This window comes from Mugil cephalus, chromosome 10 (assembly GCF_022458985.1).
Source record: "Mugil cephalus isolate CIBA_MC_2020 chromosome 10, CIBA_Mcephalus_1.1, whole genome shotgun sequence".
Classification (NCBI taxonomy): Eukaryota; Metazoa; Chordata; class Actinopteri; order Mugiliformes; family Mugilidae; genus Mugil; species Mugil cephalus.
This window is the reverse complement of record NC_061779.1, coordinates 5,941,365-5,966,989: the sequence shown is the minus strand read 5'-3', so window position 1 is coordinate 5,966,989 and position 25,625 is coordinate 5,941,365. Positions and strand designations below refer to the sequence as shown.

The window sequence follows — 25,625 nt, the reverse complement described above, 5'->3', positions numbered from 1 at the left end:
CTTCTCAGAAAATACGAGGATGACGGCAACTCGTTTGAAGGCCACCCCGGGATTTAAGGATGGAAGGGGGGGGGGGTTGGTTTTATCCCAACTGAAGTCCTGAAGATGTAACAGTGAAAGCTGCGCTTTAGTTGCACTACATTAGGGAGATCCCTGTCTTGAAACCGCAGACTTGTGGAGAGACATGGCCCCCGTCCAAACTTGTGTAATTGTGTACATGAAAACAAGGACGTGATGTAAGAAGGGGATTGTGACAGAACTCACTAAATCTGCGCGTCTGACGGAGGCAGCTGTTTCTGTTTCTCCTTCTCCTCTCAGAAATGTTCAGCGTCAGGACTCTGATTGAGCATCCCTGGCCAGCCAAGAAGATTAGACCGTCATGCCCAGAACAAACCAAAAGAAATTAAAGCCCAGAAAATGGATTTCTCTCAGATTACTAGGAGAGCTTTTATTTGGACCGTTGCAAAGTACATTTCATGGTTGTTAGCGCTCGCTCTCTTTCACTCTCACACTCACCCCCTCTCTCCTCTCTCCATCCGTTAACTTACTTATTGATCAAAATCAATCAGGACCGTTCTGCGACACGCCGCCCTTTGCCTTTAGTTTATAGTAGAGACGGAAGATATCGTTCCTTCTTTCCAAGCATATGAGTATACGTGACAAAGAGATAGATATACATCATATAAGGATAAAACAGTTTAGATTTCTTTTCAGAACATGGCTTCAGGCTTCTTAAAAATAAACTAAGAGGAGCACTTCATCGAATTCATGGCAGAAGAGTATACGGTATGATTCACCCTTTGAGATCGTACCGTAGGCAACATATTAAAAAATAATGACCATGGAACTAAAAGCAGTCAGGCTGATAAGTATTTTCACAGTGGAAGGAAAAGCAACTTTGGATTGAATATTGCATGTTAATAGAAGCAGCCTGTGACTTATAATGCTGCAGAGGCTTTCTGGTCAGACTAATGGACTGTCCAGTTTAAAGGGTTTAACGTCTTTCAGTTTCTGAGCAGTCCGCAGCGTTCTCACTCCTCATCGTCACACCGAAGACCAAAAGAAACGCGTTTCATTCGATCGTTTTTCATCCGACGCAACACCCACCGAGTCAGAAGTGCATGGATAGTGAGGCCTTTGGGGCGACAGTCACTTTCACTGTATGCGACATGGAGACAAGTGGACTTCTCGGAAGTTTAGGATTGAGTCATTCGGTTAGAATACTGTTCAGAAAGCTGCAGCTGGAATGCCGTAGTTATTATTTCCTGCAGCTTCACCGCTTTTCCCCAGCAGAGCCATGGACTCCAGTGAGTGAACACTGCCCTTGTCTATACGTAATCCCAGCCCAGGCGAGGCCGAGTCCTCTCTCCCTCCTTCACCTCCCACCTCCTGCAGCTCCCCTGTGGCGGCAGCGGCCGCAGCCGCGGCGGCGGCGCACTCCTCTTTGATCATTCGGTCATGCTCCATCTTGAGCTCTTGGTAGGAGCGTGAGAACATGTGGAAGATGGAGGTGGCGGGGAAGGCCATGATGAGGATCCCGCTGAGGATGCTGCTCAGCGCCACAACCTGTCCCGGAATGGACCTCGGCACCATGTCGCCGTACCCCACCGTCGTCATGGAGATGATGGCCCACCAGTAGGAGGCGGGAATGCTGCTGAAGTCATGGGTGCCCGTGAGCTCGCTCTCGGCCAGGTGGACGAGCGGCGAGAAGAGGGTGACGGCCACGCAGAGGAAAAGCAAGAGGAGGCCGAATTCCCGGGTGCTGCGCCTGACCGTCAGCCCCAGCGTCTGCAGGCCGAGAGAGTGGCGAGCCAGCCGCATTACATAGAGGATCCTCAGAGCCCGCAGGATCCTCAGCACCAGGCCCAGCTTGTCTAAGTAGCCCTTACCTCCTCCTGGCCTCTCGTGCTCCATGGTCGGGTCCTCCTCTTTCACCACGAGGGACACATAGTAGGGAAGGATGGCCATGGCGTCGATGATGTTCAGCGGCCCGCGGAGAAAGTCCAGCTTACTGCGAGCCTGAATGAACCGCAGGATGAACTCCAGAGAGAACCAGGCTACACACACCGTCTCTATGATGAACATATTGTAGCATTTGGAGGAACACTCGCCCTGGGGTAGAATGAAGGGTTGGGGGAGTCAGTGGAGAGACAAGGGGACGCGGGGAGATTGAGGATGAGAGGAGCAGAGGTTGACAGGGAGCAAGACAGATGGTGGAAAAAGGGGATGGAGAGATGGAGAGAAGACAAAAACCCTGAGGTCAGATAATCATCCTTGGCAATCATTAATAAATCATGAGTTAGTCACTCAGTATGCTAATGCGACCGCAGATGTACAGATAGATACAACACTGACAACATCAATCAATTATTTAATTTGGGAAGGCTTCAAAGATTAATATGACACTCTGTGGGAGTGGTGACAAAATGCAATCAGGACTGCATGCCCTCTAACTCCAGTGCCATCGTGTAATAATAAAAGGGGGGAGGCTTGGGATAAAACGAACAGTGCTGTTAACTGACCCTCTTCTTTAAATCCTTGTATCATCGCACAGCTTTTTGTCACTTTATTCAATTTCCTGACACCTGCACTCAGCCCAAATAAAAAAAAAATAACATTAAAATTACAGGAAATACACCGATCAGCCACAACATTATGACAGGAGAAGCAAATACAATTGACCACCTTGTGACAATTCAACGTTTTGCTGGGAAACTTTTGCATCTGGCATCCATTCGTGTGGGTGCTACTTAGACATGTAGCACCCACCTAGACCAAAACAGGCAGCCCCACCCCACAGTAATGGAAGTAGCCATCCCCAGCAGGATGCAGCCTGACACGGACACACACAAGGTGTTTCACCGGATCCCAAACTGATCCAATCAGACACAAAACGCCCCCACTCACACCACGTCCATTCTCTGATGAGTCTCAACTGTTTTGGAGGCACAAGGGACAACATTAACATTGTGCCTGATCAACAGTATCCTGTGCCTCTATCCCCGCTGGTTTCCTGCTCCAGTGCTGGCATCTATTTTCTGATCTCACCAGTTGGGCTCAGAGACAAAAACAAGATTTAGATGGAAATTACAGCTCTGATTTAGGGACCACTATCCTTTAAATTAATGAGCACTTTACCCTCTGTAGAGCCCTGTTCGATAATTTGGTTGACCAATCAATCCCAACCACAACCCATTGTGGCTTTAGGTCCTTCTCACAAAGAAGAGTGACGTTTCCCGCAGTGCAGTAGAGGTCTTTTTCACTTGAATGTCAAAGTATAAGGTTGTGAGCGTTTTGGTGCCGTTTTCTCACGCCTTGATGTCTGGATTTGAATTTTCTAGCTGCAGTAACAAAGAGAAACAACTTGACTTGATTTGAATTTCTTACTGAAAGAAAAATAACTTAATTTGAGTATAATGACTGTATTTATCATTAAAATGGACATTGTGTCTTCTCTTTCATCAGTCTCTCCACATTTTCTCCACTTCTTGCACGTTCGTCTCTCTGCACTGCCTCATCTATTTCCCTTCCCACTCGTCCTTCCCCCCCCCCCCCCCCCGCCACCCTCTCCTCTCTCCTCCTGGCTCTCTCTCTACCTTCTCATCACTCATTCTGTTTCCTCCTCCATCACCCCTTCCGGACTCCCTCCCCTTTTCATCCTTCATTCACTGCTCGCCCCTCGCGCCGCTCTCTTTCTGTACCAGATCCTTCATTCCTTCAGCACCCTCCACGGCGTCTCTACGCTCGATGCATCCTCCTCGCGCGTGTCCTCCCGCTCTCATTCATCACTTTTTGTCCTCTTGGCTTTTTCACTGACTCTCATCTCACGGTGACATTTAATCTTTTACTTCATTCCTGCAGATTGACCTGTAATTTGTGGCGCTGTTTTGACTTTAGACCCGTCGTGCATTCATTCTGAAAGCACTACATCATGTTAAATCATGGAGTCGTTCCACTTCGAGTCCGCTTGCAATTCATGAACCAGAGGGACTCTCCCTTCAGACACCCTGGGAGGTCGTCTGGTGATTAAAAAGTTTTAAAGTGCAGGACAATAAGTTCTCTAATGGAACATTTTGTGTGGTCTCTTATATTCATTATTATTTACTGTCATATTTAACACAAAAGTATTGATTAAAGCAGTATTATTTGGATTATCAGAAGTCATGCTCATGCACAGTACAGTGTGGGTGGTATCATATCTTCATTAGAGCCTCATGGTGTATACACCAATTAAATATTAAAACTCCAGATTCCATCTGTCCAGGTTGTACCCCGCCTCACACCCAGTGACAGCTGGGATAGACTCCAGCCCCCCCGTGATCCTCCAGAGCACAGGTCTTCAACAGGGTGGTCCACAGAGGTACTGCGGGATGTTTTTTTTTTTTAATTTTCCCCCACAAATTTAAATTTCTTTAAATAGACATTAACGTGAGGCAGATGACATAATCTTTCAGTCAGAACTTCACTCATTCTGCGATACGGGAACCTTCTCAACATCGCACTGTTTCACACAGAGTCACACTAGACTTGTCAATCTAAACATGTCCTGGACACAGTAGGCCCCGCCCCTATCGCTGCTGAGCCAATCACGAAGCCGCATATTACATGCTGACTCTGTCAGGTTCCGAGAGCCTATTCAGTCCCCATTAGCAGAGAGAAGCTAACAGCTGGAAACTACTGTTCCAGCTGTTGCACGTATTTGAACCAGTGTATGATTTGAATAGATTAGTATTGAATGCAAATTATAATAATGATGAAGAAGACCCCTGCTCTAGACGACAAACGGTTAGAGAAAACGAGCTAACAAACAAACTCCAGATTCCATATTTCTATGACTAAAACCAGCGGGTCACTGGAGTTTCAATAATACAAACGTAGTGTCATGTCTCCAAAATGGCTTTTTAATGAAGCAGTAATAAGCTTTTTACCAGATACCAGTTATAATCTGTTAAATTAAAATTTAGAGACGTGAAAATATGTTAATTCCTTTTTAAATTTTAGAATTATAATAAAAAAGTGCTTCAGAAGACTTAATGATCACCAACTCAACCATTACTGCTTTGCTACGGTAAATGTTCTTACATGCAGGTGATGCAGATGATAAACGTTTTTATCTAAAGGTGATCCTATAGCCTGTGTTTATGGCTAACTCAATTTACTTTTTAGACACTTGGGGTAAGCATAACAAGACAAAACCTCTCAAAGCTGGAGATATACTGACTTTTAACTACGTGAGCAAGTAACATCTGCATCGACAAGTAAAAAAGCTAAAAGAGTCTGTGGAGATGGAGGAAGGATCGTGACGCTTCATAGTCACACATTTGACGGAAGCCCTTTCATTTAACCAAAAGTGTTGACTAGTGCAGGTTTTAAAACAAAAAAAAATCTCTCAGTGCCATTTTAAATGCCACATATTACCAACACGACAAATGTCCAACTTACTGAATTCATAATTTTTCACCGAACTGCAGATGATTTCTACAGAGGTCTGAAGACGAGGGATATGCGGATAGGTGGAGGGCATTTACAAAGGGCACATTCGATAATTTAAATATTTTCTCCCAGAGAAACATCACTTCAATACATTTTTAACTAAATATTAACCTTTACACTTCTCCTTGTCCTCAATCTCACCTCATTCTTCATGGGCTTATTTCAGCTCCGCTGAGATTTCTTGCCAGCTGTCTGTCCCGTATTAATCTTTAAGACACTTTCTCCCCACAGCAATGTCTCTCCTGCGCACTTTCCACCTGTCATTTGTTACCCTCCTAACTGCTTGTTCTCCCCCTCGTGCTGATGTTAGACCCATGCGAGCTTTGCAATACTGCTCTCACCCCATGCAGTAGAGGCCATTTGTTACAGCTGGAAGGCTTTCCACTTCTCTCTTTCAACCTTTCAAACACACACAACCGCGCGCACAATAACCTCCCACAACACCAACTATCGCCACGACCTTATCTCATTCGTACGACTCTCCGCAGAGCTACTGTCACTGATGGCACATTTCAGCACAGACGCCGTTCACCCCAGCAGCTGCCCTCACATGGGGTTTCACATTATTGTCTGTACTAACACATCTCAATGTCAAATTAAGACAAAGACCGCAGAGAGGCCGGAGAACATTGTGCGAGGCTTGATGCGGGCACGGCCGCTGAATAATTATCACAGCCTCCGTTAACTTGAATTTACATGACGAGATTTGCAGACATTTCTGAAAAAGAAATGTGCTAAAATGCTGAATGCAAAACCTATCAAGACAATTCCTTAAACTGCTTTTTATTATGCGTCCTCTTTTCTCACATGTAGAATAGTAACATGTACACTATGGGAGGGGCACATCCCTCCAACTATTTTGCCCAAATAAAGGATGTGCAAGGACTTGACTTATGCTGAAAGAAATACCACAAAATCTGAGCTCAGGAGGAGATCGCTTCCTAAAATGTTTGCATTACTTTTTGTAACCAAATTGAGAACTGTGAAAATAGCAGATCTGAGCTGAAATTGACTGAAATCCTTGACGTATGAGGTCCCAATGCAATGTGAGGAAGAGAGAATCGTGATTTTGTTTTTTTCGCAGCAAAGTGCTTCAATATCTGATGTCCGAGGCAGACGGTTTGCCTCACGGCTGCTGGCACTGAACAATCTTTTTTTATTGACGAGCGAATGTCTGGCTCTGACTCCGCAGCGTCACTGAAATGTTTTCCCTCACCTCTCTGATTAAACATCTGGCTTTCATTGCATGATTAGGATCGTCGTCGCTGACGTCAGTGTTTGTGCTAACTCTCTTTGATGGCACACAGGAGCCATCACAAGGATGGCAATCCGCAGGGGTTGTTGCTCTTTTGTAAGGAAGAAAAACACAGAACTATGTGTGAAATCGTAATTCCTTGTTTAAAAATCCTTTACTCATGTTTGCTGTGTTTGCCAGCACTGTTTGAGTTTCACGTTCTTGTTGACAACCTCCCATCGACCCTTTGCCGGTGACCCATCAGTGTGCGGTGAGACAGCTGCCGGATGGACGGTCACTCCGTGTACCACGGGTTTGAAGTGTAAATGTGCCTCTTTATTGTTAGACAAGGGAAAGCTTCTATAGCTCTGAATTATGAATGTGTTTTTGTTTTACGCTTGTGGGCGAGCTAAAGCTCCGCATGTCACAGCCTTTAGTTGGGAACTGGGACGACTCTCCCTGCATGCAGCAACCGCCACACTATGCCATGAATGACACCGACACATGTAGACACGTGTGCATTTTTTGCAAAACCACTATATGGTTATCAACAGTAGAGCACTGCATTTAAAATTGGGTTATCATTCATTAGGATGCTCCCTGCTGTAGGGCTTTTCAATTCATTCTATACCCCTTTCACAGCATGTCCCCATATAGCTGAGTCTTCATTTCTTTCTTTTACATTTCTCTCAGGGTCTATCTCCCATGATGTCTCTATAATCCCGAGAGGTTTCAGGCAGAAAAGGGGAACAAAAGAAAAGGAACTATTCTCCCCATCAGTCAGCTCTACCTTTACAACAGGCCCCAAACAAACTTTGCACCAATGAACACTCTCTGCTGCTGCACTGACCTTGCCCTCGCCTTTAAAGCATAAAAGTTCCAAATAAGAAGAACCGAAAGGAGGAGGAATGGGATGAACAGCAAGGACGACCAAGGAGGACAGGCAGAAGATGAGGGGGTGTGGCTGAGCGGCACAGCAGTGGCCTTAACCAGAAATACTGCGCATCATGCAGTGTCTTCGCAGCGTCATGGGTTATTAAAGAGCTCGTATTATGTGACCACCTCCATCCATTATTCTGCTGCTCTCCTGTTACCGGCTAGCTGTACGCACAAATGCACACAGGGTAAGGAACCGCAGCCACCCAGTCTCCAAAGACACACAGTCCACTGGCCGCCCCCCTTCGCCGAGCGCTATAACATGGGACACGAGTGTGAAAGTACGGCCGAGCGGTTTTATTTTCATGCGAGGCACCCGCACAGGCTGCAGAGCGGCCCATCAGTGACAAAGACCAAGAGCTTGTTCATGCGCAAACGGAAAATGGAGAAGGTCAAGGTGGGTGGGATAGACAGAGGAGAAGAAAGTGAAGACGAATAGATGAAAGGCGAGCGGCTGGCTAAGCGGTGCAGAGGGAGAATAGGCTTACAGCATAAGTTGATGAGGAAAAGATGAGGAGACATCTGAAGCATGGGGACATCGTACGTCTCACCGGTCGTGTATTTCCACCACAAGTCAAAACCAGGTGTGTCCAAATTTTTGACAGGTAGCGCATGTGTTACTGAAAACCATTAAAATATTGGATTGAAAACACACTCTGCAAAGACTCGCTACTGATGGAGGGTGTGAGTATCGTGGCAAAAGGAGCGTTGGACCAGGGCTGGACAATATGACCGAAAATGTATATCACAGTATTTTTCAAAATTCTGATCATATCACGGTACTTTTTTTTTCATGTATAATTGCGTGTTTATTTTGACATATTATGACATCATGTTTAAACATGTTTAAACTGCTATGTCTGTAATGCCAATAGCAGCGCGACCGACTACCGTAATAATTGTAGTCTGCGCACAACATTGTTTTTCTCATTTATAAAAAGCTAATATTGGGGACATTTTCAGGGACAACTTTAGCCAGGGGACAGGTCATCCAAAATGGAGAATGTCCCCAGAAACTGGAGATGTCTGGTCACCCCTAAAACCCAAACACCCAACACGGCACCATTTTTTGGCTTCTTGTTCTGCCGCTTCGTTTCTCAGACCTTTCCATCTTCACCACATCTAGCAGTGACGCAGTCGCACCATGCATGTTTAGAAGTGCTACACTGAAAATGGTCCAGACTGAAACAAATAACAAATCAAATAGCAAATACCTGGCCAGCTAGCCTTCTAAGTGCTATTGTGACAAACATTAACATGTCGCCAGGTAGGTAGCGTGTTAGTTGGCGGTGCTGTAAACATCCCGGCTTGAAGTTGCACCATTGACCCTCTTTATCACCAAGCTTCACTGTGTTACTGATGCAAATAGGCTCCAAGCGAACAATCTTATCACAGCTGCTGCATTTGTGTGTACTTTTCATATCTAACTAGCCACTGCCAGCAACTTTGAACTGTGATAACATGTCCGTTAGTGCGAAGAAAATCCAAGTTTCCATTAGTTCCTGCTGTATCCCGGTCAAAGTTTCTGAGCTTGTTTTATAACCGAATTAAATGAATTATTTAGTGTCAAACTAATTTGTTCAGTCTCCACCTTGTTCATTGTTGTTAGCCTGTCTGTGTGGTGGTCCCGAGAGCCCAAAGCACCAGCTGAAGAAAAAACACGAGTAGAAAAAACAAGAGTAAACAACCCATGATTCATTTAGAGGAAAAGCTGCAAATACAGAATCAAACTGCAAATATAGAAGAAAAACAGAGAAATACTGCAGGGTTAACGGCAGATATTAGCTACATTTACGCTGACAACCATATTTATTGGACATTTTGTTAATTTAAGATCGGACTGGCACTCAAGTCAACTGATATTGAATAATAAATGGGCAGAACACTTGATCAGGACATTCCTAATTTTCTCCATGCATGTATTTGGTTGTGTTTTGCATCTTAGTTCTGTATTTTGCTGTGTTTTCTCACCCAGTAGCAGAAAGGGCTTCCATACTTAGCTCTGAACAAGCATACACTCTCTCTGGAGGTACGGGCTACTGAGCCAAGGTCAGTTAAGTGCGTCCCAGTTCAGACAGAACATGATTAAGCTTTAATCACCTAAAAAACAGATCCACTGCGGCCAGACAAATATGACCAAATCAGGCTGTATTTGCAGGGATATCACAACACGTTCTATTTTCTAGTGGTATCCATCACTTTGTTAGCAACATCCTGGCAATGAGCCTTGAAATTTATGGCTGATTTTGTCGATGCACACCCCATTAGTTTTGGTCTGGTAGGTCTTGTTTGGGGAGGAAATTAAAGTTCATTCTGTTGGTCTTTACTGTGGAGGAATCACCTCTCTGGATCAGGCACACACATAAAACAAACAAAAAAACAGGCTTATTCTTCTGTAATGAAGGATGCTTGACATTTACAGCACCGTGCATCTTGTATCCTTGGTAATATGCAAACTGTGAATGTTTGGACGTGTTTGAATTCAAACTTCAAAATGCCTGAAACTGCCCAAGGTCTAGTGACTGACACCTCTCCACTGCACTGTGCTATACTTGTCTGTGCTGTGCAATCCCATCCTGGCATGGACAGGATAAACACCTCATACTTTGCTGTTCCCTCAATAATCCCACTTGGCAGCCATACAGCACATCTGACACTGTGAATGCAGTTCATAAGCAGATAGGCCGTAATAGGCATGGAATCTGCTCCGTACTGACACGGTCAGATACGTACATGACTGCAGACAGGAGCAGGAGGAGGAATTGCATGTGCATGCTAATTATTAATGTATTCAGATGCATCACAATGGAGCGTGGCAATTCACGGACAAATATTTACACATCCTCTCCAGGGTGAGTGATGCCGAATCTCTGCACACTTAATCAGCTTCAGTTTTATGTGGCAGCTCTGTCCTTCTGACGGAGAGAATGGAAGTACAAGTGAACCTTATCTAGTGTTATCCTACGATATAACAACCCCACATTTTGTAAAGATATTTTTCCCTAACACTAACTGCTCTCCAGCCACCAGCTCCCTTAAAGTTTCATTTACGCTCCTTGACTCATAGCCCTTGACTGACTGCCAGCCTCGGCCTCACCCTGCAAAGGCAACAAAGTTTACAGGCACCAGCACCGATTTACGATCCCTTCATGTGTGTTTAATGGAGGTTGAAATTATGGCGATGCCTACACGCCGGCACGCAACAAATGCATATCTTAATTTTGCGCCTCGGCCATGAAAACAGCTGAAACAAGGTTGATGATGGTTCTTCGTCTTGATGACACGTAAGCTTGTGTTTCTGTCTTTATGAGGTCCTCACATTGATGTAAGGCATCCCCTAGCCCGTTAACTGAACCCTAACCATCCCATCTAACCGTGACGCTTACCCTAATCCTAAACCTTAAACCTAAAATTACAAGAACAATGACAATGACAACTTACACCATCAGCCATAACATGAGGACCACTGACAGGAGAAGTGAATAACATTTACCATCTTGTGACAATTCAATGTTCTGCTGGGAAACTTTTGAACCTGGTATTCATTCATGTGGATGTTACTTAGACATGTAGCACCCACCTAGACCATACCAGGTACCTCCACCCAATGTTCCCTCTAATTTTTCATGTGTCTGGGCATACACACAAGCTCCCTGAGCACACCAAGGACCACTGTGAGCAACATTTACAGAGTAGACCTTTCTCACTCGAAAAAGAAAAAATCTCACCCAGTTTCACTGCTTGTTCTTCTATTAGGCTATGATTGGCTGCGTAGCGTAAGTGAACTGTATCATACCATTGAATGGACACCTGTCACTCACTGAGTTACGTTGCAAAATGGTACAGAAAACAATATTATTGGTCTAATTAATTAGATTAGATTAGGTCTAATATTAGATATTAATTAATACGTTTATGCTGAATTTTATTTTATGCGCTGCATAGATTTTCTTGTGCGCTGAGAATGTGCAAGCAGTGCGCGATTGCGCAAGCGCGCAGCTTAGAGGGAACATTGCCTCCACCCCATAGCAATGACACTCCTTGATGCAGCCTGACACAGACACACACACAAAAATGGTTTAAGAACAACTAAAAAAAAAAACATGAAGAACAACACAAGGTGTTGACCTGGCAAAATTCACTAGATCCCAAACCGATCCAGTATCTGTGGGACGCGCTGGAACAAGCCTGATCCACAAAGGTGTTGCCAGACACCACAGGACACCCCCAGAAGGCCCATGTTCATTCTCTGATGAGTCAGACGTCTTTTGGAGGCACAGGGGAGACCTACAGGAAGGTGGTCATAATGTTATGCCTGGTTGGTGTTAGGTCTCTATTGCAAATTGGCCTTCAAAATCTATAAAATAGACCACACAAGCACAACTTAAAACCTTCCCATTCGCTCTCCTGTTACAGTACGTGTCTCACAGTTTGGGTGTGTTAGCAAATTAACTTAAATGAAATAAAATGCTGGGAAGGACTTCAGTCGTATTACAGTAACGAGAAGTATAGTTTTCTGGATTAGAGTGTCGACCGTGCTGCTTTGAGCTGCAGGGGAAACATCCTTCATGCTTCCAAGTCCAGACATTCAAAAATGTTGGATACCAAATCACAACTCCCCCTCAGAGACAGAAATAAAAATGGCTTTGTTGATTCACATAATGGAATTCTGCACAGTTCAGACGCAGGAGATGTACATGCTTGAGATATTATCACGGCCAGTACTTTCATCTTTCCCAAACGATTCTCAATGGGGCCGGACACTGGCGTAAAGTGACAGATAAGGGAACAAACAGTTTCTGAAATAAAAGAACCATCGTTGCAAAAGCTAAAGTCTTGTGATTCTACCCTCGTTCACAGTGGCATTTCCTGTAAACGTTCAACAATGATGCAGTCTTAGTTCCCAGTTAACCTGCACCATTCTTAGAAGAAGCTATGTGCTCATTTAAATACTTAAAGAGACATTACAGGTGGGAAAAAAACAGCAACATATGGTTGGTTGATGGGTTTAACTGTCATTGGACGAGTCATGCCAGCAACGCAGGGGAAGCTTCATGTCCTTGACTTCCATTGAAAATTACTTTTTTTTCCTCTGGTAGTTTGAACACAAATTGATGTTAACGCACTGCTGGAGATCAACATGCGATGTTTTATATAACCCTAACATATGACACACATAATCACAGCTAATTATACATGGATCAGGCATAACATTATGACCACCATGATTTAACATTGTGTAGGTGCCTCCGAAACAGTTGTGATTCATCAGTGAATGGACATGGGCCTTGTCTGATGGTACGTGTCTACGTAACATCTGCAGGAATGCCAGGTCCAAACGTTTCCCAGCAAAAAACCTGAATTATAACATGGTCATTGTGTTATTTACTTCTCCTGTCAGCGACCATAATGTTGTGGCTGATCAGTACAGCTATAAGTTAGATATCATCCTTGAGCGTGGGCATCCTCTCTTTATGTTCCCAGGTTATATCGCTGTGTCTCATCCGCCCCCCCATTCGAGCAGCTCCTCTGAAAAGAGGGAGCGACGGAGGCCAGTAGGGGTTTATTCTCTTCACCTCCTCTCTGTTCTCTTATCTTCTCATCGACCCAGACGCCTCTATCACCGCCTTCCTTTCTAATACGTAAAATAAAAAAAATTTAAAAAAAAAGGACGTCATAAGGCATATTATCTGTGCTCAGCCCTGTCTCTCTATATTTTCTTTTTTGGTTTCCTAATAGAATAAGAATAATAAAATCAAATACCTGTCTGCTCTCTCTATAATCACAAGTCCAGGCAGGTTCTGAGGTTCAGAACGATTATTGACAGATCTCTGCTTGAGAACAAGTGGATAGACAGAAAACTCACAGCCTGATGCTTGAGTCATGAAGTCTGACACTCTGCTCTCTTTCCTTCTTTCTCTCTGTCCGTCCTCTCTCCAGATACTTGTGATTGATGCCCCGGGACGTAATTATTGAACAGCAAATCCCACTTCAATTCATGGCATTAAGGACATAAAACGGCCACTTCAATAACTCCCGGGGCCAGATAATGACGGAATTAGGAAAAGGAGAGCAACTCTAACTCGTCTGCCTGAAAAACACTCGTGGAGAATATTAAAGCCATGAATCGCTGAGGGTTAAACACTTTGATGTATATGAATGGAAGATGAAAATGCAGAAAAAAAAGTTTGCTAAAAGTTTTACCCTGAAATAAATACTAAAGTCAGTGATGGATGTTGTGACATTGGAATAAGAACATGATGTGAATTCAGGCCGGTTATCACTGTATGCTGAGGCCTCCTGCTCCAGACACATCCTAAAAAAGCAAAAAACTGCATTTACGTACATACTGTACTTTCCAGTCTTTAACACTGTTGTCAGAGATCAGTTAGGATGATGAAAGGAGGTGTTACATTAAGGAGTAATTACCAGAATGAGAGTAATTGGATGACAATGGAGGATGACACTGTAACAGTAAACGTAAAGCAGCCTTACACTGATCAGCCACAACATTATGACCCCTGACAGGAGACCATTGATCAGCTTGTGAGAATTCAGTGTTCTGCTGGGAAATGTTAGGATGGGGGATTCATGTTAATGTTACTTAGACATGTACCACCCACCTAGACCAGACCAGACCACACCAGACCAGATGGAAAAATAATAACTTAGTAGCTATTCTAGTTTTTATTCTTCTATAAATGATCACATCTCTGAGTCCTGTTAGAGGAAGATTATGACTGTTCGTACCCTCTCAGTTCTTACTCTCACAGATTTGACTTTCAGTCTTTCAAATCATTACTTCTTTCCCCCCTTTTTTTTTTTGTTAAAAAAAAAAGCACATGACATTAATTTAAAAAGGTCTTACAGAATTACAGATCTACCCCTGAGCAAGCAAAGTCGATATGTTTCTTGTTGGATTAAATTATTGAAGCCATTAATAATGTTTTTTTTTTTTATTGCGACAGACTGTCTCACAAATTCACCTTGTCACAGCTGTCTAGTGGTAAAGAAAATAGCCTGATGGAGACTGGATTCCTGAATTAGCTTCGGTCCAAATTAGCTGTTTGTATACTCCGGTCTGTAACAGATCAATGCAATGTTCAAAAAATACGTGCATTTGGTTCCTGTGAAATTTGATGATCTAAGTCGCAGCTTTTCAAACTCCTCAGATATACTGCTGTTTAGTAGGGAAAGGTACCGTCAAACCGGTACTTTTGAAACGGTGCCGGTGCTTAAACGGTGCCCGAACCGGTGCTTAAAGAACGGAAAACGTACAAACTTTGTCCAAACACGGTGGCTTTTTATTTTCAAGGCATTTTGGTGACATGCAAGTTGAACAGCATATTAACTAAGAAATAAATTAACCACTATAAAATAAAATTCACAACAAAACGTCATAATTATCATAGCAAAAACAGCATCAACTACTCTCCTCCATCTGCGGCGATGCTGCTACTAGCTCCGCTGACGTGAGGTCTCGCAGGCTACGAAAGTCGGTACATTTCTCGACTTCTAAAAAAAAAACGCTACGGCTGTCAGATGTTTAATCCAATTCAAGGTGTTACCTCCCTTGCACAATAGCGCCTTCGAGCACTTGTAGGTTGTCGAGTCTGCATCTTATCTTTAGAGGTGAAGTACAGCCAAACTTTTGACCGTTTCTCCTTAGGCATTTTGAAGGTTCACTTCATGCATGCATCACGTGCAGCGTTGGCATGTGGTGTGTACGCCTTTTTTTTTTTTTATTGGTACCCATCCCTACTGTTTTATATAAACATTTCCTGCATCTACTTACCCTCATATATGAAACACATCATTTGTTTCTGTCAAAATGTTGCAACTGTACACAACCTGAAGTGTTCACATGGAGAACTTATTTATTTCTTTATTTTTTACATGAAGAGCAGCGCAGGGATACATGCTCACAGCAGGGGATGGAGGGATGACAGAGGGGTTATTATCAGTCTGCTTGAATCTGAGCTCCAAGATAAAGGCCCCTCCCAAAGCCTTTAGCTCGTAGTGTACAGTCTGACATACGGGATCAGCTGAGGACATGTTACATTGACAGAGGGCAGCGGGAGGAGGGGTAAAATAAAGCACGGTTTATCTCTCCACTTTTTATTCCTACCCGGATCTTACTCTCATCCTCCCTTTAGTTCTCTCTCCAAAAGACATTCTCTCTCTCTGTCTGTTTATCTGCCTATTCCTCCATCTCTCACTTACTTTATCTCTCCTCTCTCACCTCTTACGCAAACAAAGTCAGAATGACTGATGAGCGGATGAGGGTAAATTTTGGGCCGCGGCAGCACAAAGCAGAGTGCGGAGAAGACAAACGGCAGGGCCGCGTGAATTAAGGATGACGGGGATCCTGTCGCTCCTGCCTGGTGCTCGCTACCCGGCCACTGCACTTTCTGGTTTTGAAAATATGCAGAGAGGAAATGAATAAGAGCAGCAGATGGATCTGTTTACCCGTGAAGGAGGCCGCCATTGTCTTTCCAAGACGCTTGGATGATACATCCACAACGTCCTCCAAGAGTTACCGGATGCAATCGCACACACCTGAGGCGACTTCATAACCGCCACTGTCTTCGCAAAGCACACAAACATGCACATGCATAAAGCAGCACAGCGGACCAACAACAACAATGTTTGGGTTTTGAAACACTATTCGATTTCAGGAATCAATAAAAGTGTGTACGCGTGGTACGTGAAGAGGTCGGGGGAAGTGAATTGTTGGTGCTGGTGGTTTGCCCCAGTCCCTAAAGGCTATTTGAGTTTTACTGGCTACAATTACACGGGCACCAATATTAACCTCAAAATCACAATAATAGCTCAATCAGACTAAAACTGCCTCATGTGACCACCTCACTCAGAACGGACCGACCCGATCGATTGAGAGGCGTGGTGACTGAATTCAATTGGAAAATACACAGATCAGGCATAACATTATGACCACCTTCCTAATACTGTGCAGGTCTCCCTTGTGCCTCCAAAAGCTATCCCTCGTCAGAGAAAGGACACGGGCCTACTGAGGGCGTCTGGGCCTCTGTGGATCATCCCACAGATGCTTAGTCAGTTTGACATCTAATTAATTTGGAGGCAAGGTTAACACCTTGAGTTGTAAACTGTTTTTTTTTTTTTTTTTTTTTTGCATGTGTCTGTGTCAGGTTGTCACGGAATGGCTGCTGCCATCAGAACGTGTCATTGCTGTGGGGTGGGGGTGTCTGGTCTGGTCTAAAGTGGGTGCTACACGTCTAAGTAACATCCACACAAATGCCAGATCCAAAAGTTTCCCAGCAGAACATTAAATTGTATCAAGGTGGTCAATGTTATTTACAATGTTATGGCTGATCGGCGTATTAATAATAACAATATAAGTAATCTCCGGTCGTTTCTCTGTGAGTGTATGAATCAATGTGTTGTTTGTGCATGTTTAAAGATTTTAATTGTGTTAGCAAAACGCTACTGCATTTTTACAAGATAGAATTACAAGCAGGGTAATTGTATTTACTATCTACATCGAGAATGCAACCACAGTGCTGCACATCAGGAAACATGACCTGTAACATCTACACAAACTCTCTGCTCGCTCGACCTGTTGGTCATATCTGATTCTTCTGTTGTGTTTGCACAGAAAATAAATGCTTTTCCCTCTAGGCTAATGCTGCTAGAATTGCCCTGTCATACGCTGTAAAAGGTCCATATCAAAAGCATCACTCATTCCTACAGGTTTACAAGCACCCACCGAAATACAGCCAGAGAATCTTTCCTCCGCCGAGCCCAAGTTCTTCCATCTGTGCTCCTGATGACTGTCTTTAACTGCTAGGACTCATCCCCCTGGCAAAACTCCTCACTTCAGCTTTTACAACTCATCAAGCATTCTGCAGCCGGCACGCTACTCTGCCTTCCTACATTCTCCAATATCACAGCCTCTTGCACCCGATGTTTTGGCCGTCCCTTGTCAAAATCAATACGGAGGAGCTGCAGTTTGCAACTTCTCAAGCAGCCTCCTCTGTCATGCATGTGGAGGCTACCTCACACGCACCACGACCATATATCTACATTAAAATTCTCATTTAAAAGGCACTTCGGGCGAAGATGCGCAACATTATCTGATACGGGAACTAACTCACAGGCGAAAGTTGCTTCGTCTGCAGCTAAAATGTATACGTAATTTGATTTAGGTCACAGAATACAACGCGCTGCAGGCAGTTTTTAGTTAAAAAGCAAACAAAAGACAAATGCTTAAATGCATGCATAGCTCAGAAAGAGACCACTGCATTGAAATGGTCGATTGCAATTGAATGCACAAGTGCCTCTATGTGCATTTTTTTATTTTGATTTTTTTTGCAAAAACTGTGGAGTGTGTCCTCTTCAGAACATAAAGTATACCCATCTCATTATTCAGATACCGGACAGGGCTCAGTGAACAGCTCGGGCTTCGTTATCCCACACTGGGGAGATGCAGATCACAGGACACACACAGACACGGCAGAGTCACGCATGGATATTTAGGGGAGCGTGTTGACAGAGAATTTTATATTTTCGAATTTCGACTTTCTGCAGAATTGCAAAGCCTGCTTTGAATAAAACAAGCCCTTTTCTCTTTTTATCATGCTGACACTCAACCTTTAATGTTATGTTTCAGGAAAACAAAGGTTGCGTTGGAGGTATAGCCCAAGTAGTGCTGGAATACAGCAACTCCTTAATATCTGCACTGAGTATGGAATAAAACATGATATTAAGTATGACGCTAAGAAGAGTGATGTTGTAATATGTAGAACCGAGCAGGGTAATAAGCTGAATTTTCCTGCTCGCAAACTCTCCGGCAATAATCTTGAAGTCTGTGGAAGGATTAAATACCTCGGACACTTCATAACTGATCAACTGAATGATGATGATGACATGTACAGACCATGCTGTAAATTATACCTTTTTTTTTATATGTACCATTGAAACCTGCTCACAACAGGTGAAGGTGACCCTGTTCAAAGCGTATTGTACACCGCTTGCCACCCCCCATTTGTGGTCAAGCTACAAAAGATCTTGCATGCAGAACTGCAGGTTGCACACAACTTTTAAAAATAACCAGAGGGGCAAGTGATGGTAAATGGTCTTGCCTATTAGTACTCAAAGCGCTTTTACAGTCACAGACACATCTACCCATTCACTCACACAAGCACACACGCAGTCGCACACCAGTGTCACGTACTGGGGGTTCAGTGTTTTGCTCAAGCATACCCCGGCATGTGGCACATTCCGGGGATCGCACAGCTAATCCTCCTGTTTGTGGAAAACCTGCTCTACTATCCACTAGGAGGTGGAGCTTATACCCTATAATGGAACCAGTCACCAGGGGGAGCTCTACTTGCCTTGGCTTCACTTCACTTTTGCGAAACGGTTCCATAACGTTTCATAGATTCCACAGACTGCTCTTCTGGGATTTGAACCCTTATTGTTTAAATTTATGCAACCACTGGAGGAATCCGGGAATGGTTTCATAATGGCACTTCGACAAATCCGGCTCTGAGCTGTACCTCCAGTCTGAGGGTGCACTGGCTGAAATGATCACGTATAAACTGATTTTTGTTTTTATATTTTCTGTATTGCATTTCATTCACACAGTAATGTCTAAATGAGCATCCACTTTGTCACGATAAGTCATGAGCAGCTCTGTAAGCTCGTGATCACTGTATCTTTGATCAGGCAGGAGCTGTGAGACGAGACAGCTGTAATCACTCACACCACTCGCGATAAATCTCCGTGACAGACGGAGCTGCTGTAGGCATCTCACTACAAATCTTGAATTTATCGGCCCCATTCAAGTTGAAGTATTGCAATTGATTGTTTACTATTAGTCTGACAACACTCTGGTTCACTCACCCTGTCCTCTTCCTCTCTGAGGTCTGGCATAGTGCTGATGCACAGGCTGACAACGGTCACCGCGACCATGATCACCGACATGCAGGCGAAGATCTTCCCCGGCAAGCCCGAGTGTGGATTCTCCATCGTGTCCCGCAGCCAGTTCATCACTTTTCGGTAGCGCGTCTCCTCCACTATCACTCGCTGCATGGCGTTCCTCTGCCTGCACTCCTCCTCGCGCCTCTCCTGCTCGTTTACCTCCTCGATGCGCGTGTACATCTTCCTCTTGCAGCATCGCTCCATGTACGCCATCTCCACGCCCCAGTAGGTCAGCTCATCGTGCAGGGAGAGGACGCACATCTCCCGCAACAGCCGGAGTTTCCCCGCAGCCAGGAAGTTGAGGATGACCCTGAAGGCCGACGGCGAACGGTCGAAGAAGAACTCCTTGTGGGCCTCGTCGTAGTCGTCGCACACGCTGGCGATGTCCTCAGGCGAGCGGCAGCCGCAGAGGCGGCCGAGCCGCGTGAGGGGAAATTGCTCCAGGGTGCTCCAGGGGAAGGTGTAGCGGTTTCCACCGACGTTGATCACCGCCAGCAAGGCATGGTCGACGGACACCAAGTCCTCTGGCCGACGGATGAACTGAGCTCTTTGGTAGTGCACACCCTAGAGTGCGACAAAATGAAAACTTCAAAGCATAAGCAGCCGCAGAGGAAATACTGAATCACTTATTTGATGAAATCAGTGTAATTTTTATTCATACCTTGATGGTCTCGGTCTCGGGGATCTCGGTGAAGATGCGGTCAAGGCTGCTGTCATCGCTGACCGACAGGTTGCTGAAGTCATGGTTGGCATTGCTGATGATGGGCATGGCAGCATTTGGAAAGCGCACTGCTCCGGAGCGGGCAGTTCAGACCAGGTAACCAAGACGGGAAAGGGTCTGCAGATAGCGCCCCACTGGACTCATGAAGAATCAGTCCTTTTTGTGTAGCAGCCTCGTGCTACAACTTGTCACAGCCCACATCTGCTGCAGACAAGGCGAACAAAAAAGAAACCAGTGCAGAGTTTCTTTTTTCTCAGAAATACACAACCTATGGCTTCGGCTTCCGAGCAAAAGCACAAACGGGGAAGGTTATGACGTTTGAGTTTCGCTGAGTTCTCATCAGAGATCCACAGTAGACTGTGTATCAGGATTCGGCATCAGATCTATGGGCAACCCCAGATCTGAAGCCAGAGCCTCGGAAAGAAAAGGCTTGAATAGAGGGCGTGGGGCAGGATTGATCAGCGGCTGATAGCTGCCGAGAATGAGCTGGATGAGTCAAGCAGGCAAATGTGTAGAATTGGAGTCCGATGACTGAGGGGAATCCTCGGTGTCGCCGCAGCAGGATTAGGGAGGGCCTAGACATGTGGTGGCATCATGCAGGCTCTGGGAGAGAAACAGAAAGGAAAAAAAACGTCATAATGGAGCACGGATAGGCTGAGATAAGGGCAGGTACCACAGCAAAAAAGAAAAGAGAGAGAGAGAGAAAATAATAGATGGGGAGAAAACAGAAAAATTGAGCAAGAGACAGAAAGAGAGCTCCTAAATGAGAGAGACTGCAGTGCTGTATACTCCTCCCTAACTTGCTTTCAATGAGAAACAAAACTGACACATTAGCTCTGCAGCTATAGGAGGTCAGTCACGCTGCTGCTGGTGGTGGTGGTGGTCAGTGCAGGAGCTGAATGATAGCAAATGAACGTATAGGCAAAATTCAGTAAGGGCTGGCTGCTTTTAGTTACTATGCGTGTAGAAAAGAACATTCAGGTTGCATCGCATGACTCACACTCACATTAAATTATTGGCTGTTGAAAACGGGCAGAAATCCGAGCAACAGACACTAAAACACAGGGTCCAGAATGTTTTCTTGGCAATATGACTTCCCCCGAAACTCACTGGCACCGTCGGCTGTCACAGTTGCCCAGGATTGTTCGCTGTGCATTAAAGGCTTGAATATTGAGTTTCAAAGTGGGTCCTAATATCATGGAATCTGACAGTTATTGGCTGCAGCTGTACTTTGTTTCTACGCGGCTGTTTGATGAGCCCATGAGCTCCAGACATGAAGGCTAGCAGCTTGCAAAAGACTCAACAAAAGACCCTTTTTATGGCCATTCTTTTTACTTTTTTTTTTGGCCAAACCTATTGCACAAATTACACCTGTGCTTCTCTTGGTGTGGGAAGTCAAAATCTAAGCTTTAACATATCCATGTTCAATACATTTGAAAATATTTGAGCTGCATAATCTTTAGAGATCAAGCATCAAACTTATCTACTTTCGAAAGTGAAGTTTGGCCAAAGATGAAAGAAAAGAACCCAGGTTGAACCAGCTGGAATTATCCTCGGAGATGCATCGTTCTCTAGCTTGGTGTATGCACGTAATAACACTAAAGCTTTCTCCTGACAGCCTTTGGTGCGAATGAAAGGCTGTAATAGATGTTCTACAATTGATACAGCAATTTAAGCCGGGGTCTCACCGTCGATTCCACACTTTCCCACCCGTTTCTAAAATAACATGTAGGTACAGGATTCCCTGTGGTAACAAAGCACTCATCCGTTACTGTGACTAGTCCTGACTCACAGCTGTGACTGTGAGCTTGGCATGTTGTCCTGTAAAACTAACCCAGACCAACGGTCTCTGCTGGGTTGTCGCTGAGTTGCACTAACACTGCACACTAAAATAAGAATATTATCAACAGTATTGATAATTATCTGCAAACCAAAGGCTTATTGAAAGGCGTTGTTGGACAGAGAAGACAGTTTGGTGCATGTAATTCTGTCAGCATGCAATTCAGATCCAAGAGGAGAGGCTCTTTTACTGGGAGGACCAATACATCACTTCTGTCTCAATTCTGGTGTTTGATTTCTACCTCACAGGAAGAGGAGAGCTGATAAACTATTTATTTATCGATTCCCAGTCCCTGTGGAATCTCTTGGTTTTTCCTACACTGGTAAGTTAATTAAAAGAGGCGTTGGAGCAGCACCCTTATGTATTAAGACAAAATGGAAAGATGTATTTAAAAAAAAAAATCAATACTTTTCTTCAGTTTATTTATTCTATTATGTCAACACTGGGCATGACCTTTTCTATGCAGTGGTCACACATTCAAGCAGGGAGCTCGTGAGGGAATATTACATTCATAGTCAGTCAAGGAGCTGGTGGAGATACCCGCGTCCCAAATGGATCGGGTTGCTTTAATGTAATGTCTCCCTCTCCCTCTCTCTCTCTATCCCCAACTTGCAAAAAGATGCGCGCACACACGCTTGCTACAATTTTGCGCCCTTATCAAAGACGCTTAGACCTTTAATTAAACTCGGTTAAATTGGGCGTTTAATTAAGATTATATAACCAACTCGTGTTAAGATTGTTTTGTGGGTAGGCTGGCAAATAATGGGACGCCTAAAGTCAAAGTCAAATGTGGCTTTAAAGGACATTTTGCATCCCTTAGAATATGAATATACTAGAATATAATGGAATATGAATACTAGAATGTTAATATCCAAAAGGGGGTTTGATATTGCCTTCAAATTTTGAATACAGATACTTCTAAGTAAAACACTGTAATCATTTGTCTTATAACATATCATGGCACACTAACTACAGAATATTACAACTTCGGAGCAACGTGAAGCTATAAACGCCACCCGTGCAAACATCACAATAACTTATGAAGGGCAGCTTACCATCCTTAGTCCCGCACTCATGCCCAGACGGCCGAACTGCCTCCGAGTAAAATCCCTCTGTCGCCTCGCAGTCCCTCAGAGCTTTAAACACCACATCATGGTGTCAACGAGCATTCTCAGCCGCCACATGTCATCACAAGAGCACACACGTCTCCGGCATCCGCATCATCCAAGCTGGTGGAAGGCGCGCAGACAGCCTGGACATGTCAGAGATGGGAAGCGGGTAAAGGTTTTGTGCGCTGAAAGTGTCCCGTTACAGCTCGCTTAGTGGTGCTGCAGAAGGAGAGAAAGGAGGAGGGAGAGGGAGAGGAGGAGGAGGAGGCGCAGGGGAGGGGGAGTCGGAGCCGTGGTGCGCAAGAGAGGAGGCTCAGAGTGGCTTACCCAAGTTTAAGTTTGCGTAAAGGTGACGACAGATATAGTAGTGAGCAGGTACGAGGAGTCATCTTTACTTATCTTCAGGTGGAGTGCAGCTGCCGCGCGATCTACTCGACAAATGTCCCTTTGCCTTTAGATAATGTGAAATTCAAGGACACTAAGGAGATGTCATCTCCCATGTCTCCTAACCTGAATGCTTCGGCGCGGTTCTCCTCCTAAATTACCTTTTTTTCCCCCCATTTACCAGCAGCGTAAGTCTCATACTATAACACGAATCTGTCTATCTATCCATTTAGAACTGCGCAACACTTTGTTCATAAGGTAAGACACACATACTGTAGATAGTATGGATGATGCGCAAAGTTTGAGAGTTCACATATAAAACATTCATTCACGTTACTTGAAATAAAAGCGTAGGTGAAAGGAAAATGCCTCTTAGCAGGATAATCTTAGACTTGCAGCAGATGTTTTGTGTATATATTATTATTTATTACTTTCTTCTACACAAAAAAAGCATATGGAAGCATTTATAATTCAGCATGCATGATACATATCATGTAATGTTCCACAGTGTAGCTTCTAGTTATCCAACCGTCCTTGGGCCAGATGGTTGGAATAACACAAAAGCAATCGAAACCAAATTAAACTATTTAAAATGAAACTCACACCCAAGTTGGAAGAGTTTTGATAAACCTGAGCGACACTGAACAGCTGGCAAAACTTTCAGCTGAATGACAGTAAAAGTCTAAATGGAAGCTTCTGCAGGTGTGTGGATCTTTTCTCCTGCTTTCCATTGTCATACCTTTCATGATCCAGCACCCTGAGCCTGTTTGGATGCGCGTGTCTTTCCAAACTTCTTTCAAACTTTAGGCTGCATCAAAAAAATTAGACTGACTTGACTCTTCTTCCAAGTCATTCTAACCTCTGCGACACGTGCAACCAAATCTTCAACAGAGGTGAAAGTTCAGGGAACAAAATATCACTGCGCCTGCCTTATTTGTCCGCATGGCCCGCCTCACGCACGCCCACTTTGTCCTTGAGAAGCAGCTCATTAGGTAGCATGTGCCTGAGGGAACTACTAAAACAAACAAACACTTTGTCCAGGCCTTTATGGCTGCTAACGGACCATACAACACATTAGCGAGAGCAGAGATGGAAACTGAGGGGGAAGACAGGTGGAGTTCTGCGTGTGTGTGTGCCGAGAACAGAAACATTGAATCTCGTTCATCTATTCATTAACCACAGTGAGCAGGAGGGCTGGTGTAGCTGCTAGTGTAACCGATCACACACGCTGGGATATTAGTTCTCAATCAGCTTTTCTCATTCTCACAGAGGAGACGATGTTTCAGTCGCAGGCAAATGGATTAGGCGCCTCGGATTGACAGTAATGCAATATGCCTTTTAATTCACTGTCATTTTTATTGTGCTCTATCACACACATACCGACAGACAGACAGGCACACAGCGTTTTTTCTGTCTGGATTCAGCACAGGTGGCAGATAGGGAACACACGAGCCCTCCAACACTAAACTGGCTAACTTGTTTATGTGTTGCACCGCCTCCGGCTGCATCGCTTCTTCCCTTCCCCTGTCGTAGTGTTTGTTTGTTTTTTTGTTTTTTTTTTATTAATCTCTCTCACAAACATGCCCATACCTGCAGCTGTCCACCCTCCACTGCACCAACACCACAATGCAATACGCCAGAAGCTAGCAGAGACATGCATCAGAAAACACAGATAGCTGCAGCTCTGTCGGTACTAATAGCCAGCCCTCAGCCGGGCGGATTAGGACTTTAATCCCTCACGGGTGAGAGTGGTCGAGATGAGATCGCAGCAGTCGCCGTGCGGGGGTCCGATGAGTAGCAGCGGGGGGTGCGGGCAGGAGAGCACCAATGAGTTACTTAGGTATTTAAGAACAGTTTCACCGCACACTTTCCCGCCTGTGGACTCCTGAAGGCCCCTCTCTGTGGTCCTGTCCAACTTTTCCACCTATCTCTTTTCTGCGTCGCCTC

General features: G+C 44.5%; 1 protein-coding gene across 1 annotated transcript; it reads right to left on the bottom strand.

The window, feature by feature from the left end:
- Nucleotides 1–418: 418 nt before the first annotated feature.
- Nucleotides 419–23,735, bottom strand: kcng4a (potassium voltage-gated channel, subfamily G, member 4a). The gene is made up of 4 exons (XM_047595353.1): nucleotides 23,241–23,735; nucleotides 20,286–20,948; nucleotides 19,547–20,188; nucleotides 419–2,112 (listed from the first exon to the last, which is right to left on the bottom strand). Exons 2-4 carry the CDS (start codon nucleotides 20,391–20,393, stop codon nucleotides 1,228–1,230), a joined length of 1,635 nt encoding a protein of 544 aa, XP_047451309.1. The 5' UTR covers nucleotides 20,394–20,948; nucleotides 23,241–23,735; the 3' UTR covers nucleotides 419–1,227.
- Nucleotides 23,736–25,625: the final 1,890 nt, after the last annotated feature.

What these genes read in the sequence shown, in the direction of transcription:
- kcng4a (XM_047595353.1), bottom strand. Translation starts at nt 20,393, where the DNA reads ATGCCCATCATCAGCAATGCCAACCATGACTTCAGCAACCTGTCGGTC. An exon ending in CCGAGACCGAGACCATCAAG is followed by an intron (nt 20,189 to 20,285) that starts GTATGAATAAAA and finishes GTCGCACTCTAG; the next exon opens with GGTGTGCACTACCAAAGAGC. An exon ending in TCAGAGAGGAAGAGGACAGG is followed by an intron (nt 2,113 to 19,546) that starts GTGAGTGAACCA and finishes ATTCTACCCCAG; the next exon opens with GGCGAGTGTTCCTCCAAATG.